At 41.0% G+C, this 16,349-nt stretch overlaps 1 protein-coding gene across 1 annotated transcript in view; it reads left to right on the forward strand.

The window, feature by feature from the left end:
- The window catches only part of ANXA10 (annexin A10), a 109,976-nt gene that overhangs the window by 55,003 nt on the left and 38,624 nt on the right, over positions 1 to 16,349 (forward strand). The window contains exons 6-10 of the mRNA XM_073606111.1: positions 503 to 582; positions 7,382 to 7,435; positions 10,958 to 11,051; positions 12,085 to 12,180; positions 15,104 to 15,162. Coding sequence (XP_073462212.1) covers positions 503 to 582; positions 7,382 to 7,435; positions 10,958 to 11,051; positions 12,085 to 12,180; positions 15,104 to 15,162 — 383 coding nt within the window. The remainder of the gene's footprint in view (positions 1 to 502; positions 583 to 7,381; positions 7,436 to 10,957; positions 11,052 to 12,084; positions 12,181 to 15,103; positions 15,163 to 16,349) is intronic.

The raw sequence follows: 16,349 nt of genomic DNA on the forward strand, positions 1-16,349 counted from the left end.
AAACGGGGCAGTGGCCAATAGCTTTCATCTCTTTATTTATTCTGAGCATGCGTGGCACTTTGTGCGCCGGATTTGTGTACACACGATCGGAATTTCCGACAACGGATTTTGTTGTCGGAAAATTTTATATCCTGCTCTCAAACTTTGTGTGTCGGAAAATCCGATGGAAAATGTCCGATGGAGCCCACACACGGTCAGAATTTCCGACAACACGCTCCGATCGGACATTTTCCATCGGAAAATCCGACCGTGTGTACGGGGCATTACTCTATCCAAAATGTAAATAAAAAAATTTGCCTATAGTTCTATGTGTAAGGTATTTTGTGTGATACGATATTAAAATGATTTTCACCAGATATTTATTTAGAAAGTTATTAACTGTTTTTAAGTTAGAGGGATGAAAATGTAATTGCTTTCAATGTTTCATTAAAGTATTTGCATGCATTTAATGAAACCCATGTGTGATGTATAGAGAATGGGCAAAAAATTGTTTCTCTTGCAGAATATGGATGCAGTCTGGACCAAGACCTTTACTCTGAAACTTCAGGACATTTTAGAGATTGTTTAATAAATCTGGCCCAGGTATTGTACTCTGGATGGTTTGAATAATAAATACATTCAAAGCTACATTACTCTCATAATACTCTGATTCTTTTATTATCTTGCCTCTCTATTCCTCTCTATTGAGAATAACATTTTTGAACTGTATAAATTTCGAGTGCTTATGAAATACATCATTCTTTATAGATCACACAAAAATGCATGGACATAGCCAAATCTGAGAATACAGGTCATCTCATAAGAAAAAAAACAGACTATATAACTGACATAATGCTCCTAATCAACCTGTGTGCACTGTTTGACTCAAATAAAAAAAAAAAAAGCGAGTTTTACTTCTTTCACTTGTTCACTGACAGAAGCTGTGATTCAGAACCATGAGCTCATTAACTTCCACAGGAGAGTCAAGCAAAGCGAAGAAACTGAAAAGTTTTCTTTGGCAGTACTGCCTATTAGAACCAGTACATCTTCCCAGATAGCAAGTAATTGAGCTGCAAGTTTGAAAATGACTTGCTAAGCTATTGCTAGACTTGCCAGGCTTCACATGTCTGTTGCACAATTGCCGCAAGTCCACATTGCATGACTCCAGATCAACTTTCTTTGCAAACATTCTGCAAGTCTGCTGCAAGTTCAGGTTCAGTTATGTTGTGCAATAGTCATCCTACCACAGGGGTCACTGTGACTTGCTGAGCTCTTGCTGTAGACTCACCACTGCAACTTTGCTCTTGTTAGAGACTTGCCATGCAAATTTGCTACAAATTGGAAAAGTGTCAACTAGAACTTGTGCTTCAAGTGCTCTGCAAGTGTACAACTTCCCAGTGAAAATGTGCAGCAAGTTAACAAGACTTAAAATTCAAGACTGCCACAAATGTTTGGCAAGTTATTATTGCTATCTGGGTGAGCATTGTTAATAACAGACAAGGCCCAACACTTTAAATAACCTACAGTTTTTCCTGGACTTTAAAGACGTATTAAAGTGGTTTCCCTGTGTGAAGGGGAATAGAGGGGAGAAGAGAACCAGTGCTGTTCACAGCTGCATCTCTTCTCCCCTCTCTTCCTCTTCACACAGGGACTCAGCAGCAGCAGGAGCCATTGGCTCCTGCTACTGTAAATCAAATTCAGTGAGGAGGAAGTGGGGGCAGGCTAAGCCCCGTGGTGTTTGTCTGTGGAGTGTGGCTTCATAGCTACACACAGCTTGGGAGCGAGCATGCACTGTGTTCTCCCATAGCAAGCAGCTTGCTAAAGAGGCACACAAAGTAGACGAGGAGCCATGATTGCCGGCGGGGGACCAGAGGAGAGCAGGTGAGTATAATGTGTATTATTTTAATAAAAATATTTACCTTTAGTAACACTTTAAACCCAAAATGTAATATGTTGCACTCCTTTTTAGGCTTTTTTCCCTCTGTTTCCACCTGGTAATCTGGCCAGTAACACACCTACTGTATTAGAGTTCCTACACTCAAGATGAAGGAGCACAGGAGCACCTTTAGACAGCAACATTGTTAATCTGGGGGGAGGGAAGTGTTAGACGTACAAGCAGATTTAAGGTGCCCATACAATAGTCAGTTTTTTTTTTGTTCAGCCAGTGGGTTGAACAAAACAATGACCTGATTTCCCCATCCACACATTCAAGGTGGATAGGGGAATCCTCCTCCCTGAGCTATTGTACTGTAACATTAGGGAGACTTCCCCGCTGCCTGAATACACTATGCTACTTGAGCTGCTGGTCAAGTGCCAAAAATTGGACAGGGTGGCTGTACAGAAGTGTCAACTTCAACTTCTGTTCAACCACAGTGCCCATACATGGATTGAAATTCAGCCGGTCCCTGCTGAACTGACCAAACTTCGATCTATGTATGGCCCGTTTTAGACACAATAACAAACTGAAGCTGACCTCCAGCTAAAACTTTATAAGCAGTTACAGTAAACATTTTTTTCTTCTGGGATAAAGCTGATCATTCTCAGAACATTCTAATGCCATACAAAAAATTTTGTTTGCTTTTAACTTTGTTTTTGGAATGAATGGACTTTACTGAGCAAAACACATACAGTATCTCACAAAAGTGAGTACACCCCTCACATTTTTGTAAATATTTTATTATATCTATTCATGTGACAACACTGAAGAAATGACACTTTGCTACAATGTAAAGTAGTGAGTGTATAGCTTGTATAACAGTGTACATTTTCTTAACCCTCTTGGGCATGTAGTTCACCAGAGCTTCACAGGTTGCCACTGGAGTCCTCTTCCACTCCTGCATGGCGACATCATGGAGCTGGTGGATGTTAGAGACCTTGCACTCCACCACCTTCCGTTTGAGGATGCCCCACAGATGCTCAATAGAGTTTAGGTCTGGAGACATGCTTGGCCAGTCCATCACCTTTACATCCTGCTTCATTAGCAAGGCACTGGTCGTCTTGGAGGTGTGTTTGGGGTCGTTATCATATTGGAATACTGCCCTGCAGCCCAGTCTCTGAAGAGAGGGGATCATGCTCTGCTTCAGTATGTCACAGTACATGTTGGCATTCATGGTTCCCTCAATGAACTGTAGCACCCCAGTCCCGGCAGCACTTAAGCAGCCCCAGATCATGACACTCCCACCACCATGCTTGACTGCGGGCAAGACAAACTTGTCTTTGTACTCCTCACCTGGTTGTCGCCACACACGCTTGACATCATCTGAACCAAATAAGTTTATCTTGGTCTCATCAGACCACAGGACATGGTTCTAGTAATCCATGGCCTTAGTCTGCTTGTCTTCAGCAAACTGTTTGCAGGCTTTCTTGTGCATCATCTTTAGAAGAAGCTTCCTTCTGGGATGAAAGCCATGCAGACCAATTTAATGCAGTGTGTAGCGTATGGTCTGAGCACTGACAGGCTGACCCCCCACCCCTTCAACCTCTGCAGCAATGCTGGCAGCACTGGCAGTCTATTTCCCAAAGACAACCTCTGCATATGATGCTGAGCACGTGCACTCAACTTCTTTGGTCGACCATGGCGAGGCCTGTTCTGAGTGGAACCTGTCTTGTTAAACCACTGTATGGTCTTGGCCACCGTGCTGCAGCTCAGTTTCAGGGTCTTGGCAATCTTCTTATAGCCTAGGCCATTTTTTTGTAGAGCAACAATTCTTTTTTTTTAGATCCTCAGAGTGTTCTTTGCCATGAGGTGCCATGTTGAACTTCCAATGACCAGTATGAGAGCGCGAGAGCGATAACACTAAATCTAACACACCTGCTCTCCATTCCCACCTGAGACCTTGTTACACTAACTAGTCACATGACACCGGGGAGGGAAAATTGCGAATTGGGCCCAATTTGGACATTTTCACTTAGGGGTGTACTCACCTTTGTTGCCAGCCGTTTAGACATTAATGGCTGTGTGTTGAGTTATTTTGAGGGGACAGAAAATGTACACTGTTATACAAGCTGTACACTCACTACTTTACATTGTAGCAAAGTGTCATTTCTTCAGTGTTGTCATATGAAAAGATATAATAAAATATTTACAAAAATGTGAGGGGTATACTCACTTTTGTGAGATATTGTATGCTGTAAGAAATTTGCTCGTTGGAGACAAATTGTCCATCCATTTCCTTCAAATTTTCTCATCGCTGCAGTTTAAAATCAACATCAATTTGACCCACTGATGATTAGAAAAATGAATATTCTTTTACAATGAATTTTCATTCAAAATTCTACCCAGGTGGCCAGTTTAAGTCTGTTATGCAGAGTTTTCTTCCCCCCGGTCCTAAAAGCTATATGAAGTGGTGAGGAGCAGGGTGCATGGGAGGGTTGCAGCTAAGTGATTCCTTTACTTTTCCCTGCATGGGCAAAGCAAAACTTTACTTCCAATTGGGGCCTTGCACATTTATTAATAAGCCAGAAATACACCTACAGTTCCGGACCCAGATACCATTATATGTGTTTTTCCTTTCCTAGCCGAAGCCAGGTCAGGTCACGTGGTTTTAGACCCAAGGGCACCAACAATGATGGCAGCCAATTAACTGGCTAGCATAAGGGAGGTAAGCGAATTCCTGCCACATTATTAGTTGCTGGCAATAAATCACTTTTAGGCATTTTCCACCTTTTGAAAAAAAATAAAAATAAATGCACCCACTGGAAAAAAATGTGAATTTATTTTGCATTTGAGAATGCTAAAGTGTATGCAAAACATTGCAATCGCAATTGATGGTTTGCAGACACAGTGGTGACTCTACTATTCAGTTGTCAGCTGTAACTCCAGAAGCTGGCAGCTGGTTTGTTATAATGGCTGCGTGCAGGCTCCCCTTGTTATTGCACCTGCATGCACCTAAGGCTGCACGCAGGAGAGAGGTGAATGCAATTGTATCAGCTGCACAGACACGATCGCATGTCAAAATGTGACATGTCAGCAGGGGTGAGTGCACGGACCTGAATGCACACTGTGTTTGGATACGTGCATCTGCTCCTGCCCATGTGTCAACCTTTGACATGCAGCTGTGTCTGTGCAACCACTGCATCTGCATTCACTACAACAGGGCAGCTGCAGGTGCAATAGCAAAACGCACCTGCATGCAGTGCCCTAAGCTGCAAAGCTAGAAATTACAGGGCCTGTGTAAGCCATTACCCCTAAGGCGGACCCAACTTTTAGTGACAGTGCTGCTAATCTCCTCTATCCTGCAGTGATTTCCACAGATGCTGAAGTCAGCTACCAGCACAGAAAGTCTCCCATTACTAATAACTTATTTGTGGTCACATTATCTACTGTAGAGCCAACAATAACTTATTAGCGATGGAAGGCCTTCTGTGCCAGAACCCAGATTGCAAGTATAACTTGCCACAAATTTGTGCCAGTGTTGAATTGTAGGTCTGTTAACTTGCTGCACATTTTCAGTGGCAAGTTGTTCACTTGCAGAACACTTGAAGCACAAGTTCTAGTTGACACTTTCCCAATTTGTAGCAAATTTGCGTGGCAAGAGTAAAGTTGCAGTGGTGAGTCTACAGCAAGAGCTCAATCACAGTGCCCCCTGTGGTGAGATGACTTTTGCACAACATATCTGAACCAGAACTTGCAGCAGACTTGCAGAATGTTTGCAAAGAAAGTTGATCTGGAGTCATACAATGCAGATTTGCTGCAATTGTGCAACAAACTTGCAGCACAATTGCTTGCTATCTGGGAAGCTGAACACTGGTATGTGTAGGGGTCACTGCAAGATAAGCAGCACTGTCACTAAATGCTGGGTGTGGGCCCTGCTGCCTGTGCATTAGCAGTAGAACTCCATACATTTCTATGGGCCATGAGACTGTAACACCTATGTGGTTCTACTTTGCGCGCACAGACTTTATAAAGAAGAGAATAGGTCAGCCGCATGTACATATAACAACAGAACACCAATGTAGGAGGAGGAGAGTGGGTTAGATCAGCACAGCGAGACATAATGGGATAAGGAAACATTCAGAAAAGGCTGTTTGAAAGTTTCCACTTCCATTAAAAGAGAAGTATGGCCAAAGATCTTGTGGGTCACATGAGTGCACATACCTGAGTGCACTTACTTCTGTGACTCCTGTGACAGCTGGCTCCGGCACTCAGCTGTGCCTGCCCTTTCTCCAGCTCGCCACTCCAGTGAGTGTTGGAGGAGCAGAGCAAATAGCGGTGACTGACAGTCACTGTTCTCTGCTCAGAGCTGACCTAGAACTGAGCAATCAGCAATCATGTAATTGCTCAGCTCTCGGGCTTAGAGCCAGAGGGGTACAGCTGCTGAAGACCGATGGTGCAGCACGGAGGTAAGTATGTATGTTTGGTTTTTTAACAACTCCAAACTTCTTCTTTAAAATCAGTCACAAAGAAACAATATACTGTATGTTTTTTTTCCCATACACTGCTTTATGATTTTTTTAACAATACAAAAATTTGAACTGTTTTTAAAAAATTTAAAAAATGTTGCTAAGGTATCATACTTAATAAAGCAAGAGTTATTGATCTAGAAGCTTAAAATATATGGATTCCCTGACATAGTAAAATGTCTAAATAGACTGGCCTCATATATTTTATTAGCAGCTAAGAGAGCTATCCATTGGTTATCCTCTACAGCCCCCTACTCAATCCCAACTCCTACACAATATCTCAGAGATTCAGAGAATGGAATATGTGACTGCTCTGGTGGGCGATGCTGTGACCTGGTTCAACAAGATCTGGGATCCTTAGGACCAATCTGAGTATGGACCCCCCGCTCCCCACCCCCCGTCTTAATTGCGCCTGGTCTTTGTCGGCATTGCCTGATAATAAACCCTCACCTTTCCATATCTCCTTTTTACTGACCCGGAACCCCTGGTGTATATTTCTAATTCATTTTTAGTTTTCTAGTTTTAAGTATTGATATCTATATGCGCCATATATGTGATTGTTCTATTCAGTGTTCATATATGTGTTATTCCATTCATTGGATTTAATGTTCTGCTTTGTGCACTATTGTTTCTTTTGCAACGTTCTTCTTTTTTTTTCCAAAAATGCAAACTTTGTATTCTCTTTTTGGAAAACATTTAAAAAACATACAATAAAAAAATAATAAATATATGGAAAGCAAATATGGCCTGGTGTTTTTGGAAGCGCCTTGTTAGATCTCCATAGTCCACACATCACATGGCCAGCATTTGGCATGTTAAATAATCTATATGAAACTGTAGACATTATAGATTACATCCCTAATATTTTGGCATTCTTTTTGTTCCCCACTATCCTTGAAAGTCAGATGGCTTGATAGATTAATATAGATTGCAATGCTACCTAAGTATTTAGATTATTCATGGGATAAATAATTTGACTGAATAATGCTTTTCATTACAGGCTGTAAGAGAGGAAGGCTATGCAGACCCTGGATTAGCGGCTCAAGATGCAATGGTACATAAAAAGAACACTTACCTCCCATTATATATGTTACATAGCTTTTTTACAGAACACAGGGTTTTAAAAAGTAGAGGAAAGAAAACTGTCAGGCCTTTGTATTTGAGTTCCCAGGCTGGACCAAAAACATTATGACAGCTCTAAGGCTGGCCATACATTATACAATTTACCTTCAGCTATGTAGTCCAAGGGCCCGCCTGATTGCATACAAATTGAAAGTGTTTAGGTTTGACCTCATATTGTATGGTTTTGGTAAACTTAAGGAAATTTGTATGAGAAAATTGTATAATGTATGGCCAGCCTTGGCCTGAAATCTCAATGTATTGTGTATTGTGTTGTGGAGAATCTCATCAAGGTAAGCAGTGGGAGGGAACAGAGCCAGAGTCTCCACGAAGCATGGAAAAGTGCTAGTGCATTAGAAAAGGGTTGTGGGTGCAAGTCGCTGGCAGCAAAATAATCTCTTGATAAACCATCCCTTTTTGTTTTGTAACTTATTGCATAACCCAGGTTGCACATGTAGCACCCCCCTGGGTATACTGGGCGCAAAGAGGGTACCTCCGGATTCAGGGAGCGGACTTACATTCACCCCAGGGCTGAGTCCATGGCCATAATGGGATGTTAGAACAATACAGGTACCAGTCACTTTAGGTAGTTTTCAATGCTTTAATGAAGAACTTGAAAGAAGTAGTAGTAAAGAGGTTGAAGGGAAGTTGCAGATAACTTTTTGTAGCAGATCACTTACAGACTCTTCAGAATAAAGGACAAAACACAGCTTTCTCTTAGCAGATCTTGTATAGCTAGGTAGATCTCTGCCACAGACCTAGCAACCAGTACGATGTCTGGATAAGCCTCTCTCACAGACTTAGCAGCCAGCAGATGCCTGGATAAGTCTCTCTCACAAACTTAGCAGCCAGGAGTTAGTTACCTTGATTGGATTGTAGAACAGCTTCCAGTACCAGAACCTTTAAGCCGACCCGGCAGTACTGTAAGGATAGTTTAGATGTAGAACAGCTTCTTCACAGTAACAGAACCTTTAAGCCGACCCGGCAGTACTGTGAGGGTAGGTTAGATGTAGGTGCATCCTCCAAGTAAGTCACCAGGCCCTTCTGAGAGACCAGCCTTCATCCTGGCTCTCTCTAGCAAGAGTCCTCCCCTGGAACTCCTCAGCTTGGCTCGGCTTCTTCCAAACAGGCAAGGCAGCCTAAGGACCACCTCAGAAGTAGTAGTAGGCCCCAGGCAGGCTTCTGGGCCTACTTGCACAGTTTGCAGCAGTGTAGCCTCCAGGCCTGGAGGGCCACGAGGTCAGGACTGAATAAAGCACATGGCATATTTCCCATAAATACCCCCTCCCAGAATGCACAGTGGCTAGGAACCTCCTACTGGGCTGTTTCTGGAAAAAGAATATGTATTACAGCTTAACCTTGTTGTTATTCTCACACTGTCCTGTGGTACCAGTGACAGCTACTGGCAACAGTGGGAAATGCACAACACAGTCAAGATTAGAACAGATCCAATAAACTATGTACAATCAAATCTGAGCTGGTTACAGCTCAGCCAAAAACTAAATTTACAATATAGCCCCATATTTTAGAACCAGAGAGCTACACACACAACATTTAATAACCTTGGAAACTAAGCAACACGGTGCAAAATTAAGGGTTGTAACCAATAACCACACCTGCAGCATGGCTTCAAGAGTTTAACCCTTTCACTGTCAAGCCTTGCGCTCCAACTTTAAATCCAGGTGGCTAGATCACTTTTGCAATTTTTCACTTTTTTCATTTTTTACTTAAAGCTTTAAGAGTTTGTAAAAGCCACCCCCCAAAATATACATTTTCTGTGAATGATAAAAATACACTAAAATCATTATTAGTGCTCACAAACACAACGTAATTTACCATAACAGCCATACATTCTAACTAAAATCCCACTAAAAGCTGAAAATGGATAAAGTTAATAAATTGTTGTTTTTTTGCGAAATGGTGAAAATCAAAGGTGTTCAAAACTGTCATTAAGCTAAAAGGGATGTGTTGCAGCAGTGGTGCTCAATAATTCAGCAAACCAATGCTACCCCCCCCCCCTGTCTGAGCTGGGGAGTGGAGCCTCTGCGGGTGAGCCATCCATCATGGCGGCTGCTGGGTCGGTCTGGATGGGGGGGCGACACCCGTGCACCCCTAATGGACGGGCCACCACTGTGTTGTAGTAATGCCCAGTCTGCAGTGCCATGTGTGCGCTGCATTGGTGTGGGCTGCGGTAAAATGATGTAGCCATACATTTTTTTGTAATACAGTGTGTTACAATGCTTCGCAACATGCTGCTGCACATAGAGTTGAATTAATGTAATTTTAAAAAAGAAAAAAATCTTTTTCCGAATCACTGTTTAGATCCATCCAGTTCTTACCTTGTTTCTTGCTCCCCCCTATGTAAAATGTGACGCATGACAAATTGTAATCCATTAATCCCATTCCCTGTTTACAGAATATTTTTACTGTGCAAAGTACATTTAATGTTGTGAAAATTCTTTCCTTGTTATTTCACTCTGACCTTTATACCATGTTTGTCAACTAATAAATTCTATTAAAAAAAAAAAAAAAAAAAAAAAAGAAAAAAATCAAGCACTGTGGTGAATTGTAACAATGCTTTGCAGCACTTGTGCAGAACTCACACCAGCACACGCAGTTTATGCACTCTATAATGTGTGCCTGCCGCTGTGAATAGACCTGTGCATTACCGTCATGTTTGTAATGCACATGTGTATTCACATTCGAGTGATTGCATAAGTATAGGGATGTATGAGTGGCCCAATTTGAGTCCAGAATGTAAGGTTATACATGTACAGCCACAGCATCTGTCAGCCTGTCAGCATCTGTCTGTCACCTAGATGATCCAAGCAGAAGTTCTCTTCTCCTCCCTTCCTGCAGTCATCTGGGACACATCACAGGTCCCAGAAGACTGAAGGACAATTCACAATGTGCAGCGTGGCTTGCGCATGCACAGTGGGCACCCGGCTGTGAAGCTGCAAGCTGTCACAGCTTGGTGCCCACAGTTGACATGCGACACCGAGAACAGAAGACCAAGTGAAGGGACAACTCAGCTGAGCACATCGCTGGATCCTGGGACAGGTGAGTGTCTGTATATTAAAAGTCAGCAGCTACAGTTTTTGTAGCTGCTGACTTTTATTAAACACAAAAGTTACTGGAGCTCCTCTTTAACCTAAAGAAATAGGATGAGGAGCTCCTACTAGGACCACAGGCATCAGTAAACAACCAACAGAGGATTCATTCTTGGTCTGGTTCTATTTAAGCAAAACTAATGTTGTGACACTGCCCATGTACATAATTAGACATTTATTGAATGATATGTATAGCATGCAACTAATTTTGAGTTTTCACGATAACCAACATAATGGAGGCTATGCTGCCCACACAGGCATACTTATTATGTGCCTAATGCTGCTAGTATAATATACTGAAAAATTTAAGGAACTGCAAAAACATTTTGTATTCTGCTATATTCTAGGTTCTATGGGAGGCTTGCCAAAGGAGAACAGGCGAACACAAGAATTTGATGCAAATGATTCTATGTAACAAAAGCCACCAACAATTATGGATGGGTACATATTTGCAATACTTTGATGTTTAAACTTACAAAATAGTACTATAGATAGTACACCAGTGATAAACACTGTGTAAAACATAGATAACTACACTCTCTGAATTTATTGCAAAAGTGGAACTTCTTGCCCATTGTACCCCATTCATGTCCAGGAGTAATTATTAAAAACCTTTGTGAACAGATCAAATATTAAATAAAGTTTTGGTATTCATCAGTTCATGGAAAAGAAAAAAACATTTTAAAGGTTTTGAATTCCAAAATATTTTTATACCCTTTTTTTAACTAAATTTGGGGTCTTAATTTTGTAATGTATTGTTGTTTCTATATTAAGCAGAAGAATAGCCAAAAATGAATTTAATTCTCAATGTTTTATTTAATTATTTTCTTCTATTTATCTTGAATTTCAAAAAGAATGTCTATATACAGTGTATATACCCTGTTTCCCCCAAAATAAGACCTAGCATGATTTTCAGTGATGGCTGCAATATAAGCCCTACCCCCCAAATAAGTCCTACCCTGTTTCCCTGAAAATAAGCCCTACCCTGAAAATAAGACCTACAAGGACTTTAACTAGGTCTTATATTGCAGCCATCACCGACAATCGGGCTAGGTCTTATTTTCGGGGAAACAGGTTATAAACAGGTTATATATATATATACATACATACACACACACACACACACACATCTCAAAAGGGGTCATGCAATAGCTTACTAGCTTACTAATATTCATACTGAATACAGGAAGAGCAAATATGCATAGGTTTTGATACCTACTGTATATCAGTGCTGTACGATTATTTAGCAAACATGTATACTTTAGACAGAACTTTCAATTAATGAATAATTAGACAGGAGGACATTCTTTTACATTGCAGGATTATACTGTAAGTGATAAAAAATGACCATGCAGCATGTAGTGTATGATGGTTATGTGACAGCTTTGAAAAACATCATACATAGGAATCATTAGGAATATAAAAGGTACTTGAGATAAGTGAAGAAATATTCTCTGTTGTTCTGCTTTTTAAGTTTTCCAAGAATTCCAAAATCTCTCTGGACAAGACATAGCCGCAACTATTGAAGAATGTTATGATGGCTACTTCCAACAGCTCCTCTTGGCAATAGGTAAATAGGTGTTATGTGTTCTACTTACATACCATAATACTGTAATAAATAACATTGTAAAATATGGCAATTAATAATAAGTCATGGGTTATATACTCCCTTCCATAATAAGACAAATGTACTTTACATTACTATGGGAAAACAGTTCTAAGATGTTTAGAACAGAAAATCTCTGATAACCAGCCTGTAGATTGGAATTTCTCTGCCTCCTTTCTACTCCCTTGAATACAGGATGGGAAATTCTATTATAAATCAATCTCAGATGCTAAGGCTGGCCATACATGTTCAACTTTCTTTTAGATTTACAAAAAACCATATAATATGAGGTCAAAACTAAACAACACTTTCAATTATATTCAATTAGGCAGGCCCTTGCACTACATAGTTGAAGGTAAATCTAAAGAAAATTGTACAGAAAGTTGTAAGATAATTGTATAATGTATGGCCAGCCTTAAGCCTCGTACACACAGTACGATTGTTGGCCAAACAAGCGTCTGATTTTTGTCTTAAGGGCATGTGCCAGGATCTTGTCTTGCATACTGACGTTAGACAATTGTCGTGCCACAAACATAAACGTAGTGACGGAATTTCAGCTCTTGAGCGCAACCCTTTGGGCCCCTTCTGCTAATTTCGTGTTTGGTGAGCATTGATTCCGAGAATGCGTGTTTGTAATTTCGACTTTTGTGCGACGGATTTGTGTAAAAGGAGCGTACTAATGGTAAGATTTTAGGACAACAGTCTGTCAACAGACAATCCCCTGCCAACAATCGTACCGTGCATACAAGGCTTAAGGCTGCCCATACATTATACAATTTTCTTGCACAATTTTCCTTTAGATTTACCAAAACCATATAATATGAGGTCTAACCTAGACACTTTTAATTTGTCTAAAACCAGATAAGTCCTTGTACTACATAGGTGAAGTTAAATCTAAAGGAAATTGAACAAGAGAATTGTATAATGTATGGCCATTTCAAGGGTACTCAGGAGCCACTCAAACCCACAGACCACCCAACTGCAGCAAATGAAATGATTGCACACTTTTCTGATAGGGGATATTCTATAGTACTTTCTCTGCACTCAGAGATGAGCCATCATTCTATCATAGAGTACTAACTTCTCAGGTAGAATGCTACATCAGAATCAGTTCTTTTTTTCTTCTATGGGGAAGGATGGCATCCTCTCTGTGGCCCTTTATCTCAAGTGACTCTAGCTTTCCTATGTCTAATGCTCTCATACCTACTATGAGTTACCACAGGGGGTGCAGTTTTAGGGATATGTTGGTCTGGACCAGTATCGCCCCTGTTCCTTTACTGCGGTTGTGGCTTCACCTGCTAGATGTTTTCAATGCCCTGAATGAAGCACCTGTCATCACGACAACTGGCCAAATGTTCTTACACCCCCATTCTGGAAAACGCATTGCAATTAAATATCGCCTAACATGTACCTCATGACTTTGTCATTTACCTGCTCTGATGTCTGTGCGCCCTCTATTATATTGGTAAAAACATCACACCATTCAAGAACTGATTCAATAAAACATCTTGGAGAGCTAACCACAGATCTTATAAGGACGTAGGCTACCTCAAATGCTTCTGTCTCTTCATGTAATCCCAGGCAGTGTGATTATTAGTTGTCTTGACCTAGTTGAGCTACTGCTACTGCTGCTGCTATAGAAGCCAAGGATCTGGCAGTGCTTTTGGGCAGGGGTGTCTGTTGTATTTCACTGCTTGTTTGAATTTCAGCTTTTAAAATTGCTTTATTATGCAAACTAATGGCCCATGACTTGGACGGGTGGTACATTCAAAGCTCACTTTCCTAATGGCAAATTTACAATTTTAGTATATATTATTATCATTTACTCTCCCTCTCTGTGCATATAAAATATAGAATTGCATATAGTTTTTGAACATGTTACAGTATAGCAGGGATATGCAATTAGCGGACCTCCAGATGTTGCAAAAAAGTCCCATTATGCCTCTACCTCTGGGTGTCATGCTTGTGGCTGTCAGAGACTTGCTATGCCTCATAGGATTTGTAGTTCTGCAACAGCTGGAGGTCCGCTAATTGCAGTATAGACTCCTTTGATGTACATGAAATTCATTTTCTATTTACATGCTTTTTTTTCCTTAAAATGAAAAGTAGACCCCATATTCAAGCCTCAATTCAGAAGTAGATAAACCAGTAGGGCATATTTGCATGTTTATTTGTTTTCACCCAAGCAATTGCTATGCTTTCAAGTCATATTATGAAATGATTCAAATTACTACAAAGTAGACTTTCACGCCAAAACTTATGTTTGTGCTAACGCACTTGTAAATTTCTTATGCCGACAATTTTTTTTCGTTTGTTTGCTTTTTTTTTTTTAATTAAAAAATCAGCCTCTACCCACTCCCTACCTCCAGAAGTGAGCTACTGCTGCAGCCTCCTGAGATATCTACATCAGACAACCTAGGAGGAAGCAGTATCCATTCAACAGCAGCAGAAGGGCATTCCTGGTTGCTACTTCATCAGGGGGCCAGATGCAGAACCCAAATGAGAAAGCTGGCTCCCTGATGACATCAGGGGGGAAGATAGAACCAGCGAGTGGTGGGCTACAGCAAGACCATGCTGGACTCGCTGGGCAGGTGAGTATGCTGAGAACACCACAGCATGACAGGTAAGAGGAGATTAAAAAAGAAAAATGAGCAGGGTAAAATAAAGTTCCCCTTTAATTACTAATAGAATACTACTGAAAAAAAATGTAAAGTTTTGTCTTTTGCTTTCAAAATAATTAGTAAGGTATAATACCTATTGGTTAGTTGGTTGTATCTTTTCTTTTCTATACATTTGTATTTCCTGGATATCAGAAATATAGTAATTATAAATGAAACTTGCTCCTATTTATAAAAAGATTTGATAAAACTACTGATTTATTCTGCAGTGTCCTGTGTTCGAGACAAACCATTATATTTTGCATACAGGCTTTACTCAGCAATTCATGTAAGTAATTGTATGTTTTAATCATTTCCTGCATGCTGCATACTAGATTTTTGTAGATTTAACATACCAAAGATATGAAAATTGGCTGGACTGGATGTGGTACTTAAAGTGAACCTGTACTTTGGCCATGCAGGGCAAAGTAACAGGTTCACTCAGCTTCACCTACCCCAGGTGCACATGCTCCCCTTTTTTTTGCTCTCTCGCATCTCCACTGGCTGAATGGAGTGAAGATGGGAAGCTTGACCCATAACTTGGACTTAACACAGAAATGGGGACTCTTTTTCCTGCACCATGTGACAATGCTGGGTGCCTAACCACCAATCACCAAGCATCAGCACTGTCAGTTGGGAGGAAAGGTCATAAGTCACACCAAGAGCTGGGATGGGTGGCAGTTAAAGCGTTTTTTTACCCCAACATTTCATAATCCTGATATGTGCCTGCTGTACAATGTACTTATATGAAAAAGTATCCTGTTCTCTTTGTACTGCTTCCCTTGTGTGAAATCCCTGGTGTTCCGGTCAGTCCCTCTGCTTTCCTATTAAAAACTGACTACACTAAGCAGGAGAACACACCGTGGTCAGTTCTCTAGCTATGCTGGGCACTCAGCCTACTCTCTTCCAATGATCAAACTTGTCCTGACACCCCCCCTGCACAGCCTTTCACTGGGAAGCTCAGTGTAAAGTTGTTTCTCCTCCCAACAACTCTTAGGCTGGGTTCACACTAATGTAAATTGGATGCGGCTTTCCCCGCATCCAATCTGCATGACAGGAGATTGTGACCGACTCTCAATGAAGCTAGTTCACACATCTCCGGAGCGGCTGCGGAGCATATTGCGCAGGGGTCCTGTGTGTCTTTGGCTCTGTTTTAGGTCAGAATTCAGGCAAAAATTTGGGCCTGATTCCTCCAGAAACGGAAAACAGGGATGCACCGGAACCCTTCTGCGAGCCACATCCGGCATAAGTGGGAACCCAGCCTTATGCAGCTTAGAACAGAGGGAATGTGATCACATATAAAAAAGGGAAAAAATGTTTTTTTATATCTATACAAATGTTTTAAAAGTTGATCATTTACAATCACTTTATTATGTCACCTGAGATGGAATCCCCAATGTGCCATCAGCCTAAGGGGCTTATTAAAAAAGTGGTCATCCTGCCGTGGTAAATACACAAAAAAAAAGGACAAAAGGA

This window comes from Aquarana catesbeiana, linkage group LG01, assembly GCF_042186555.1.
Source record: "Aquarana catesbeiana isolate 2022-GZ linkage group LG01, ASM4218655v1, whole genome shotgun sequence".
Classification (NCBI taxonomy): domain Eukaryota; kingdom Metazoa; phylum Chordata; class Amphibia; order Anura; family Ranidae; genus Aquarana; species Aquarana catesbeiana.